The 11,872-nt window shown below is 52.5% G+C and overlaps 1 protein-coding gene across 1 annotated transcript; it reads left to right on the top strand.

The window, feature by feature from the left end:
• The first annotated feature begins 2,322 nt into the window (after nt 1–2,322).
• Nucleotides 2,323–7,282, top strand: RPL19 (ribosomal protein L19). The gene is made up of 6 exons (XM_027625706.2): nt 2,323–2,423; nt 3,334–3,440; nt 5,154–5,276; nt 5,875–5,995; nt 6,623–6,733; nt 7,076–7,282. Exons 1-6 carry the CDS (start codon nt 2,419–2,421, stop codon nt 7,197–7,199), a joined length of 591 nt encoding a protein of 196 aa, XP_027481507.1. The 5' UTR covers nt 2,323–2,418; the 3' UTR covers nt 7,200–7,282.
• Nucleotides 7,283–11,872: the final 4,590 nt, after the last annotated feature.

Here is an 11,872-nt window from a genome sequence, read left to right on the forward strand (position 1 = left end):
GCGGCCCACTCTGAGTCGGGGCGGGGGGGACGGGGCGGGGAGTGAAGCCCGGCCTTGGGGCAGGGGGCGGGGGCCGCGGTTTACCAGTGGAGGCAGAGCGCTGATGGAGGTGAAGCGCGGTTTGGCACGCCCCCTCCCCGTCCGTCCCAAACCGCTCTCCCTTCGCGGGTCGGCTCGTTCCACTCCAGTTTGGCCCGCCGGAACTTCCCGATCCCGTTGATCCTGGGACCCGGCTTTAACTCCTTTCTCCCCGGTGTGGGCTCAGGCTGCCTTGAACCAAACAGAAAGGCCCCTCTCCCTGCAACAGGACGATGCTTTCCGGAGGTGGAGGCTGAGTCTGAGACCGAGGCTGGGGTGATGAGAATGTCCAAAGGGAGCCCCAACACAGCAACAAGAAATCCCGGGGACCCGAGTCCTTATGCCTTTGTCCTTCGTATCCCCCCAGGCCCTTCCAGAAGGCAAAGTCCCCGTTTCTCGGCAGAGAGAGGAAAGAGGAGGAAGAAATGTGGAGCTGAGAGTGGCTAAAATCAGATCTACTGCCTTTTGACCTTGAATTGCTCCCCCTTCAGCCTTGATTTGGGGACAAATACCCAAGGCCTGGATCCCACCCACCACAACCCATGGAGGGAAAAGGAATTAGGGAGTCTGGCAAAAACTCTGGTATTGGGCACCTGCCTGTCTCAGTCCTTAGAGCATGTGACTCTTGATCTCAGGGAGGTGAGTTTGAGCCCCACCTTGGACATAGAGATAAGTTAAAAACAACAACAATTCTGGTGTCAGTTTGGCTCAGGCTCTTTCGGCTCTGGACAAGTCACTACACTTGTGTAAAATGGGGTTGCCAGTACTGTAGTGTCTTTGTCACCTGGGATTATTAGGAGGATGAGGGAGAATGAAATCAAATGATGGACTGCTCAGTTGTTTGGAGATGCTATAAGGCGCTGAACAAAGATCTCTCATGGCAGGAGGAATTGTTACTTCTCTACCGCTTCCCCTGCTCCTCAAAGAGGGGAGATGAGAAGTAGAATGGACAAGATTTGCCCAGGTTCAGTTACCCTAACATAAAGCCCAGCCTGCTGTCTCCTGCTAGAGGAGAGACTGTGGAATACACTGACTCCTTCTCCTCACCCTGGGTTCTACAAGTGGATGGCCAGCCTCTGTTGTTTCTTTGATCACGTTACTTGGAGGGAGAGTAAGAATGAAGTACATCAGCACTGTGCTATGAACAGATCCAACCCTGAACAGGGTTTCAATCTGTCCCTTGGGCACAAGAGAGCCTGGTATGACAGAAAAGGCATGGATATTGAAGTCAGAAAGACCTGGATTTTCAATTTCTGCTACCTCACTCAGCTGTAAAATGAAGATGACACTATCCATGTTGTTGTGAAGAAGTGGCATGATTTTTGCTTTGCTTCCCCCTCCTCTCTTTCCTGAGCTCCATTTAGCAACCAGGAAAGTTCAGATGATAGAGATCGGTACTCAGCCGGAGCCAAGCAAGGAGATAGAGCCAGGACTCAGATCTAGATTTCTTGAACCCCAGAATATTCTCTTTGGGTTTTTGCATTGGGTGTTTCAGAGCAGGAGAAAAGAACTATGGATGAACCTGTCATTCCATTTTTTCCCCTAACTTTCACAACTATTCCTTCAGTCAGCCAATGCACTATTTCTCAAATGCTTACCATATGCAAAGCTCCATGCCTCCTGTGGTGCCTACAGCGAGAACCAAACAAGACTGGTTCCTGTCACCAAGGAGCTTGTCTTAATATCCTCCTTTGCAAATTAATTCATGTGGTTTTCACAACGGATGACAGGAATATTAGGATTAGGTACACTTTACAAAGGAGCAAACTGAAGCGCTACGAGATTAAGGACCACAGTGGCACAAAAACTGCTATGTTTGGTGGTCTCTCCTGTGCCGCAGGGGTTCCCAACGTACGGAGAGAGTGAATAAAAGGTTGCTCTTGACTGATATCTCCCCACGTTGTCTTCTCTCACTCCATTCACTAATATTTTTTCGCTAAGAAAACATCATCCACAGAACCCAGAACGCCTGCAAAAAGTAGGCCACTCTAGCAAAACTACGCGCCGCCTGCGCCGTCAGCCGTGACTTCCGGCTTCCACTACCCACGTGATCAGGTACCCTTGCTGCGCATGCCTAGTAGAAAGTCGGACTATACCACTTTGCCTCACTGAAAGGATCTATTTTTTTATGTTTTTAAGTTTAAAACCGATTCCCGAGATTAGGCCTCTATTCTCTAGGTCTTCACAGAGGGTAAGAGTAAGTTCAGTGTGGCAGAGGATGCAAGGACGGGCGGGGAATACGGGCGAAAGCGGAGCAGGGGATGGGCTCTCCCCTTCACAGATAATGGGAGGAGCCCGGCCGGGGGGGAGTTCTTTCCTTTCGGCGCTGCGGCCGCAGCCATGAGGTGAGGGCGTGCGGGCCTCTGATTTTGCTTGATTCGACGTGCCGGCGGGCGGCAGGGCTTGCTTCCGTGGCCCCGGGTGGGAGAGATGAGGTGGAGGCAGTCCTGAAGCAGCCGGTCCCGGAGCTTGGGGTGGGCCGGAGCGCACCAGGCCCCGGCCTCGCGGGGATGGGGGGTGGCGGCCCGAAAAGGCGAGGCCGCGGGAAGGGTGGGCCCGGCGCGCCATATGGGTCGCGAGCGACTCTTAACGCGGACAGTGGAAGGGCCGCGGCGGGGTCTAGGCTGTGGCCCCCTTACTCGCTGGGCACCCCGGATCGGAGCCGAGCTGTGCTTCCATGTGACGTAGGACAGGTCTCGCGTAGGCCTCGGGCCTCAGACTGCTTAGAGTGGGGCGATCACTAGCACTTTAACGCTTCCCGCCCCGTGGACGGTTCCTAAGAAAACTCTGAGGCTAGCGGAACGTGCAGTCTTATTACTGTGATTAAGACAAGGGAGGCGGGCCCAAGAAGCAAAGGACTAGACGAGCGAATCAGACCCTCTGGCCTCGGATTCTTAGACGGCTGTGTTTAGAGCTTGGTACCAGAAAGGACATAAGCCCCCTCTTCATACCAGTTTTATCCATTAACCTCGTTTTCCAGAGGAGAAAACTGAGGCAGAGAAGTTAAGGCATAGCTTGGACTTGGCTCTCATTCCAAGGTGGCCAGTTGCTCTTGCAGGAATGCACAGCACAAAAATCTTGCTAGAGAAATGATTCTTAATATGGGGGGTGAGGGGGCGGGATGTTGCCCTAAATACTGAGTGCTTACACACATCCAATTCCCGTGTTTTATGCTTCACAACATTAAAAGATTGGAAGGCAAGTCTTGCTGGGGAATGGCTTCCAGGGCTTGATAATGTTTTCTGTTTGTCACAGCATGCTCAGGCTTCAGAAGAGGCTTGCCTCCAGTGTCCTCCGCTGCGGCAAAAAGAAGGTCTGGTTGGACCCCAACGAGACCAATGAAATCGCCAATGCCAACTCCCGTGAGTTCTTGGGATCTTTTTCACCCTACCCCTTTCTCATCCTTCATGAGATGGAAGATGTCACGATTTTGACTCTCAACAAACCTAGGAAAGCTCATAGTCTGGGGTCTTCTAAAATGGAGGGTCCCAGAAATAATGGAGATACCAGAGGTTCTCTGTCATTTGCCAAAATGACAGAATGGGAGTTAATGGAACAACCCAGTGTTGTATTAATGATTATTGCTAATGCGGGTATTGTTTTATAACTATGTGAAGGATTTATGAGGACAGTACAGGGACTGGGAGTAGAGATGGCCAAGGAAATGATGAAGGATGGATTGGGAAGCCCTGGGACCTCAGGCTTTAGGAAAGGCCTCTTGGCATATAATTCAGGGCAGTTAAACAGTTGTCAGTCGTGCAGATAGCAACATATCCACATTACTTCCATGTGATATTGTTACAGAAAAAGGTGTTCAGTCATCCTCGTTAAAGATAGTAAGGTGGGCTTTATTCGGGACTATTGCTGCAAGTGTAGGGACAACTGCAGTGGGATTTTACAGTGGGGGGTGGGGATTGCACTCAAGTCTGAACGTAGCATGGGCAAGTAGGAATTTATGGCCAAGGTGGGTGGTATGAGGGTCAGTGGTTGGAAGATAGGAAACCCTAATGGTAAGGGGCTGTGGGCGGGGGGGGGGGGGGGGGGGGGGGGGGGGCGTGGATTCTGGCTAGACTGACCAAACAGGATTGTTGCTAAAGACAGGCCCGGGTGATCAGACATCACCTGGGGAATGTTGGGGGTTGGGGAACCTGATCTTATATCAAGGGTGGAGGCTTGTGCTTAAACTGACTTAAGCGGGGTTCTTAGACTAGAATTTACAAGGACGTGCACAGGTGGGCCTAGGAGGTGATTCAGGAGGCTGAGGAAAGTTTGGTCAAGCAAAGAATGTTGGTCAATATCAGGGAATTTCTTTCTTTTTTTTTTAAAAAGATTTTATTTATTCATTTGACAGAGCACAAGTAGGCAGAGCGACAGGCAGAGGAAGGAGGAGAAGCAGGCACCTCACTGAGCAGGGAGCCCAATGTGGGGCTCAATCCCAGGACCCCTGGGATCATGACCTGAGCCAAAGGCAGACGCTTAACTGACGGAGCCACCTAGGTGCCCTACTGTCAGGGAATTTCTTAACCAGTTTGAATTTGTGGCATTGTGATGTGTGCTGAGAATATCATAATCTTGTTTTAGACCAGTAGCTAATAGGTGAGGCAGGATCTGGAGGACTAGGCCATGTCTGTACACTCTTGATCTCACATCCTCAAATACATATAATTTGAGTGTGCTGTAGAACATTTAGAAAAATAGAAAGAAAGTTTTTTTTTTTTAAGATTTTATTTATTTATTTGACAGGGAGACAGCCAGAGGGAACACAAGCAGGGGGAGTGGGAGAGGGAGAAGCAGGCCTCCTGCGGAGCAGGGAGCCAGGTGCGGGGCTCGATCCCATCATAACCTGAGCCAAAGGCAGACGCCTAACCGTCTGAGCCACCCAGGCACCCCTTTTTGTTGTTGTTTTTTAACAAAAGAGAAATAAGCAGAAGTTCCAATATTTGTACCATTTTTGAGACCACTGGGCCAGGGATGTGAGCAATGTCTCTGGCCTGGCCTGTTTGGACTCTGGGTTATGACTGGTGTTTTCGGGGCTAGGCCCCACCTCACTGACTAGATGCATCATCTTTTCCCAGGTCAGCAGATCCGAAAACTGATCAAAGATGGGCTGATCATCCGGAAGCCTGTGACTGTCCATTCCCGGGCTCGGTGCCGTAAAAACACTTTGGCCCGCCGGAAGGGCAGACATATGGGCATTGGTAAGTGTGTTCTTCCCTTTTCTCTGAGACTTAAATTAGAGTTGCCTAAGTCTAGACTGGGATATATCCAGGATCTTTTTCTTTCCATTTTGTCTCCTTGTAAGCCCTTTTCTTACTCCATGATGTTAGATGTGTTTTCTCTGTGTGCAACTCAAAGCTGACGCTAGTGTTGGAGTTGAAGGTATTGGTAGAAAGAGGTCACATTTATTGAGCACCTACACTGAGCCAAGGATTCTACTGGGTACCTGAAAATATGGTCCAGTAAATCCTAAAACCACTTTCTAGGGTTAGGATGATTTAGGGAGATGAAGGTCATAGCTCCTTTAAAGCCCCTTCCAGCTTACCATACTGCCTTGGTGCACACCCTGTCCTCTACACATTCTGCAGAAAGTGGGGAATAATTGCCTTATTGGTGCTTCCTTAAAATGAATAAATGAAAGAAATGCTTAGGGTCATCATCATAAAATGAAAGCAATGCTATGAAAATGAGGTCAAGCCCTTGGCCCATGACTGAGTGAATTGTCAAGTGTTGAAGAAACTGGCAGCTGTCGCTGAGACCCAGAGGCACAACAGTGGGCTTGACCCCCCTTCCCTGCAGGTAAGAGAAAAGGTACTGCCAATGCTCGGATGCCTGAGAAGGTCACCTGGATGAGGAGGATGAGAATTCTGCGCCGGCTGCTCAGAAGATACCGTGAATCTAAGAAGATCGACCGCCACATGTAAGCACACCCTCTTCTTGTGGCCACTAAGACCCATTTGGTGCTTTGACAGCTTGTTCTCTGCACAGACTCACATTTGTCTCATTGGCCTTGGGGAGGGAGCCATGTGTCTTAGGCCTTTCTTTTTTTTTTTTTTTTTTTTTTTTAAGATTTTATTTATTTGAGAGAGAGAATGAGAGAGAGCACATCAGAGGGGATAGGGTCAGAGGGAGAAGCAGACTCCCCGCCGAGCAGGGAGCCCGATGCGGGACTCGATCCCGGGACTCCAGGATCATGACCTGAGCCGAAGGCAGTGGCCTAACCAACTGAGCCACCCAGGCGCCCTGTCTTAGGCCTTTCAAAGAAAGTTCTTCCATTGTCATCTGTCCCATGTCCCGTCCCCCCTCCCACCCCACCCCCACCCCCACCCCCGGCCATGTGCAACATTAGGATAGCCCAAGAATTGAACTTCACCTGCCAGGCAAGCTGTCCTGTCTGGAAATTGCACAAAAAGTCTTGGTTTGGGGGAAGCCGTCCCTGCAGAGGAGAGGAACCCTGCGCACTTAGGGACCTTACGTAGAGGGGCAGATGCCGGGCCAGCCTCTGCCCCCAGTACTGACCGAAGCCTCTGCGCCTTCTACCCTTCAGGTACCACAGCCTGTACCTGAAAGTGAAGGGGAACGTGTTCAAGAACAAGCGGATTCTCATGGAACACATCCACAAGCTGAAGGCTGACAAGGCTCGCAAGAAGCTTCTGGCGTAAGTTTTTTCAGGAATTGGCTTCTGTCACAGGGGGCAGGTTCTTTGATCTTTATCATAAGGGTTCTTCTGAGACCTTTAAAAATACGCTAATGCCTGATTTTGATTTGCACACAGTCTGTCCAGAAAACAGCTGTTGCATTAGAAATACATGCTCCCCTGTTCCGAGCACCACCTACCATCATTGCAGGGTGGGGACTGGGGCTTAGTTGAAGCAGAACTTGTAGTGGCCCTGGTGACTCATTTCCTAAGCTGACTAGGCTCAGAGGGAGAGGTCTGGGCACGTTCTGTCTCCCCAGCAGCTCATTTATTCTCAAACTGACCCATCTTTCCATCATCCAGTGACCAGGCTGAGGCCCGCAGATCTAAGACCAAGGAGGCTCGCAAGCGCCGTGAAGAGCGGCTCCAGGCCAAGAAGGAGGAAATCATCAAGACTCTGTCCAAGGAGGAAGAGACAAAGAAATAAAACTCCCTCTCTTTTGTCTGTACATAAAGGCCTCAGCAGGAACACAGATCAGTTACTCAATAAAGCCAACCTTCATCTGCTTCTCTCTGCTTCCGAAGTTTCTGGCTGCTTGGTGGGTCTTCACTATTGAGAGGATCAGAACTAAGTGCACACTGAGGATTGGGGTGCAGGCCCTTTGCAGGGTGCCTGTTCATTTCTTCCTTGGCTCCTGGCCTCTGGTTGTGCTGTGTCCATCCATGGGAGAGATGGGGTTTCTTACCTGGTTTTAGTTGGGTGTAGGGCCTGATCTGAAGGGAGGGAAAGAATGGCTTCTACTCAAGTCTCCAAGAGCCTGTGCTTCAAAACTGCCTTTCACGGGTGCCTGGATGGCTCATTCGGTTAAGGCAGTTGCCTTTGGCCCAGGTCATGATTCCAGGGCTCCCTGCTCAGTGGGGAGTCTGCTTCTCCCTCTGCCCCTTGCCCCTCTCGTGCACTCAACGTGTGCTCTCTCCTCTCCCAAAATCTTTAAAAAAATAACTGCCCTGGACGCCTGGGTGGCTCAGTGGGTTAAGTGTCTGCCTTCGCTCCGGTCATGATCCCGCATCAGGCTCCTTGCTCTGCGGGGAGCCTGCTTCTTTCTCCCTCTCCTCCCCACTTGTGGTCTCTCACTATCTCTGTCTCGCTCTCTCTCAAATCTAAAAAAAAATTTAAAAAACTGCCCTTCACAGAAGAAAGTGGAAAACAGGTCAAAAGTCCCAAATGTTGGCTGGGAAACAAGTTCGGTTGTCACATTGTTTTAAAAAGCATCAAGATACTAATGCATGTATTTCTCAGCTCTCCACTGGGGTCCGGGGTTGAAGTCTACTCCTAGAACTCAGGACTGGGGATTTCAACTACCACCAGCCCAGAAGCTATGCCACCTGGACTTAATAGCCAACCCTTCCTTAAGGTGCCCAAATGGCCTTGAGGTCTTTCGAGCATCCCAATTTCTAGACCTCTTTTCTTTCCTACCCAGAGAGATTTTTAGGAGTTCCTGGTTGCCTTAGAAGAACATGCACTCAGGGTGCCTGGGTGGCTCGGTTAAGCATCTGCCTTTGGCTCAGGTCATGATCCCAAGGGCCACCTCAGGCTCCCTGCTCAGTAGGGAGCCTGCTTCTCCCTCCTTGCTCCTCTCCCAGGCTTGTGTTCTCTCTCTCTTGCTTTGCACTCTCAAAAAAATCTTAAAAAAAAAACAAAAACAAGCACCCAGTCTTGGGGTTCTGAGTTTTAGCCCCAGGTTGGGTGTAGAGATTACTAAAAAACTTTTTAATGTTTTTTTGGTTTATATCCGTCACATAGGGCACAAATTGGAATAAACACTTGTCAAAGCCATTGTGAGTTGCTTACAAACAGGAGTAAGTTTTATTTTGCCACTTGGCCGGTAGAAGTGACGGCCAATACATGCCTCAGTGAGGGATCTGCTCTTCGAGCCCCGAGCCCCGTACTGTGAGGCACTTTACACTGACATCAGTTCTCTAATCCTCATTATAAAGTAGGGTTGTTCTCCATTTGGTAGATGCGGGAAGCAGTGAAATGAGCTGGGTTTGCACAGCACACATGCTGGGGACGGGAAAATGGATTCAAGATGTTTAGGAAGTAAAATAGGACTTGGTAGACATTGTGGGGGCTGAGGAAAAAGTGGCTTGTCCCCAGGCCCCAAGCTTTAGGGGGGACTGGGCGGGTGATGCCTTTGGTGATGAGGAAGCAACTGGGTTAGGGAGAGTGGCTGAAAGAGCTTTGGCTCTAGTGAGTGGGTGGCAGTTTGAAGGACAGATGCCCAGATGGGAGGTGTCAGTCAGCCAGTTAAATACAGCAGTGTCAGAGGTCTGGGTTGGGGAGAAAAGTGGCAGAGAAGGGGCCCCCTCCTTTAATCCTCCGCATAGCTAGGACGCATGCCTGCCCTGGTTTCCTCCCTGCCCTCCGCCCCTCTCCTGAGAAGCAATGTGAAGGCCAGTTGGGGCCTTCAGGGGATGTGCCGGGCAGATGTTCCCATGTGCACTTGGCATGGGAAAGACAGGACTGATGTGTTCTTGGGGACAGTGGTCCTCACTCCTACTCTGCCCTTAGTGTCCTCGTCCAGTCCAGACAGGGTGGGGCAGGTGGGTAGCCCAAGGCAGGGTAGCCCAGACTCAGAAATATCTAGAGGATCTTCACCACCGCCCATGTGCATCCGAACCTGATTTTTGGGTTCCCTGTGGCCACTGTAGCAGCGTGTGAACTTGATCCTTGAGCTCCTGCTGTAATCCTTCGTCCCACCCCGGGGGCGGGAGGCTGTGGCCTAGGAGAGGAAGGACCTTGGCCAAGCTTCCAGCTTGGATCATGGGACACCTCCTTCCCAAGCGTGGCTGGACCACAAGAGGAAGAGCACTGAAGGTCACCCCCCTTCCACTCCCCTCATGCCCCCCACCCCCCGGCCCGGGGCAGTGGAGGGATGACAGGAAGGAGAAAAAGTTAGCGTGGGAACGCTCGGCCCGGGCTTCCTGAGCTTGCAACTCGAAGCCGGTTGCCCTCTGGACCAGGAGATGGCGCTGTTCTCTTGCAGGTTGCTGCAGGGGTAGGACGCGGCCTCACTTTCAGGGTCGTTTTGGAAGGAGTTGGGGTGGGAAAGAAGGGTTCTGGGTTGTGGAAGCCTATCTCTTGGGTTTAGTCACTTCTTTCTGGAGCTCACCCCAAGCCTGGAGGTTACTTCTTTTTACCATGCGCTTCCAACGCCTTCCCAGGGCAGGGCCGGGAGCGCCCCCTTAGCAGGCAGATCCCCTAAAGTAACCGCTGGATCTCTTCTAGGTCCAGGAGCCTAGGGAAATTCCGATGGGAAGATAGATCCATCCTCTCAAGATCATACAACTGATCCCACCACATAGTTCTGCATATTGTTTAAAGGTGCTCGTGGCCCTCAGGTAAAGCCTCCCTGAGCAAGTCCCATTCCATTTCTGGGGGAGGAAACTGAGGCCTGGAGAAGCCAACGAATCCCCAGAATTTCAGCATGGCGTGAACACTAGCACCTACCTTTGACCCTCCCGACGGGGGAGGGTGTGATTTAGAGTAGACAGCCGCAGAGGTAGCACGCACAGCTGCTGTAGGGCCATGAGCAGGAGGGGGCCAGGGTCCTTGGTCCCCTTCCCAGGGCTCTCTCCGAGGCTCAGAGAGAGAGACGACCCCCCCCACCCCCCCCCACCCCCGGCTAGCTCCCTGCCAGCACAGGGAGGGCAGAGGTTGCCTCCCTTGCACTCCTCAGTAGAGGTCCCCACCCTGTCCCAAGCGTCGGGGTGGAGGGTGACAAGGGTGGGGGGTGAAGAAGGTTGACAAGGCCAAATGGAGTGGGACTAGCGAGATGGGTGAGGTTGCACAGAGGGGCTCACTCCGTCTGTGTCTCCCCCCCCAACCTCTGGTATCCATCTCTCCACTCTTTTAGGCCTCTTGTCTCTGGCTTCCAGACTCCCTCTTTTCACATCTCCCTGAAGTCTATCCACGGACAGACCATCTATGCCAGGTTAAGCTCAGGCTGAGGTGGAGGGAGGGAGGGAGGGAGGGCATGTGTGGGTCAGACAATAGAGCCAAATGGGGAGCTGGCACCGGCAGGTGCCTGGGCATCTTCTGCCCAAGGCCAGTGGTACTGCTGGCCCAGCCACCCCCAGAATGGGCCCAGAGGAGGGCAGAGGCTCTGGCGGGGGCACCAGCTGTTCTCAGCCCCCAGGCTGTGGGCGTGCTGTTAGTGGTTCTGCTGCCCTCAGCAGTGTGGCAAATGGGCCAGAGAGGAGGCGGGGGTCCAGGCCGGCTGCCGACTGGTGGCAGGCACAAGTGGAGTGTGCAGAAAGCTTGGCTGAAAGGCTCTCACTCTCTCCAGTGGGTGGGCTTGCGATCCCTGGAGCCCCTGCCCCAGCGTCTTGGGGTGTCTCTGTTTCCATCTTGTTGGTTTGAGGCACTGAGGGACCCAGGTCGGGAAAGAGCCAAATTGGGAGGCAAGAGAATGATTTCTGAAATTGTCTTGGTCACCAATTTGCTGGGTGACCTTGGACAAGTTACTGGTCCACTCTGGGCCTCAGTGTCCCTATGTATAAAAGAGGCAAGGTGGGGCTGGATAAGCTGTAATAACCTTGAGTATGCCACCTAATATCTCTGTGCCTCAGTTTCTTCATCTGTGAAAAGGGGAGAGCACCACTTTCCTCAGTGGGTCATCGAGGGGATTACATAAGTTCCTGGCCTGGCTCTCCAGGCACAGCTGGTGCCTACTCAAGTGAGTTCCCCTCTCTTGAAGCCACTGGACTGGGTTTGTGACCCCTTTTTTCATTCCCACCGTCAGGGGTCCTAGAAAGGAGAGGTCATCTTCCTCCTCCCGCTCACCCACCGAGCTCCAGGGCCTTCCCTGGGTGAGGGGGCGCAACAAAAGCTCAGCGTCTGGCCCTACCTGGCCGACCTTGCTTTGGGGGGTGGGGGGCTGCAAGGCAGGAGCGCTGGGTGCCGATCAGGAGGGGCAGCACCCCCCCCCATTCTGGCGGCACCGGCGTGGCCCTGGCACCCCCGCAGCCCGCCTCGCTCTCCCTCTGCGCTCCCCTCTTCCTATAAATAGCACAGGACGTGCCTGCCTCGGCGATGACGCGGCCAGGCGGGCGGAGGGGGAAAGAGGCGGCTCTGCGGCGGAGCAGGTGGGCGGCGGG

The sequence above is a fragment of the Zalophus californianus genome, chromosome 16 (assembly GCF_009762305.2).
Source record: "Zalophus californianus isolate mZalCal1 chromosome 16, mZalCal1.pri.v2, whole genome shotgun sequence".
In the NCBI taxonomy this organism is placed as follows: domain Eukaryota; kingdom Metazoa; phylum Chordata; class Mammalia; order Carnivora; family Otariidae; genus Zalophus; species Zalophus californianus.

Bases quoted from the DNA above. Each gene is read 5' to 3' on its own strand.
- RPL19 (XM_027625706.2), top strand. The intron at 3,441-5,153 runs GTGAGTTCTTGG...ATCTTTTCCCAG, and splicing joins AATCGCCAATGCCAACTCCC to GTCAGCAGATCCGAAAACTG. The intron at 5,996-6,622 runs GTAAGCACACCC...TCTACCCTTCAG, and splicing joins AAGAAGATCGACCGCCACAT to GTACCACAGCCTGTACCTGA.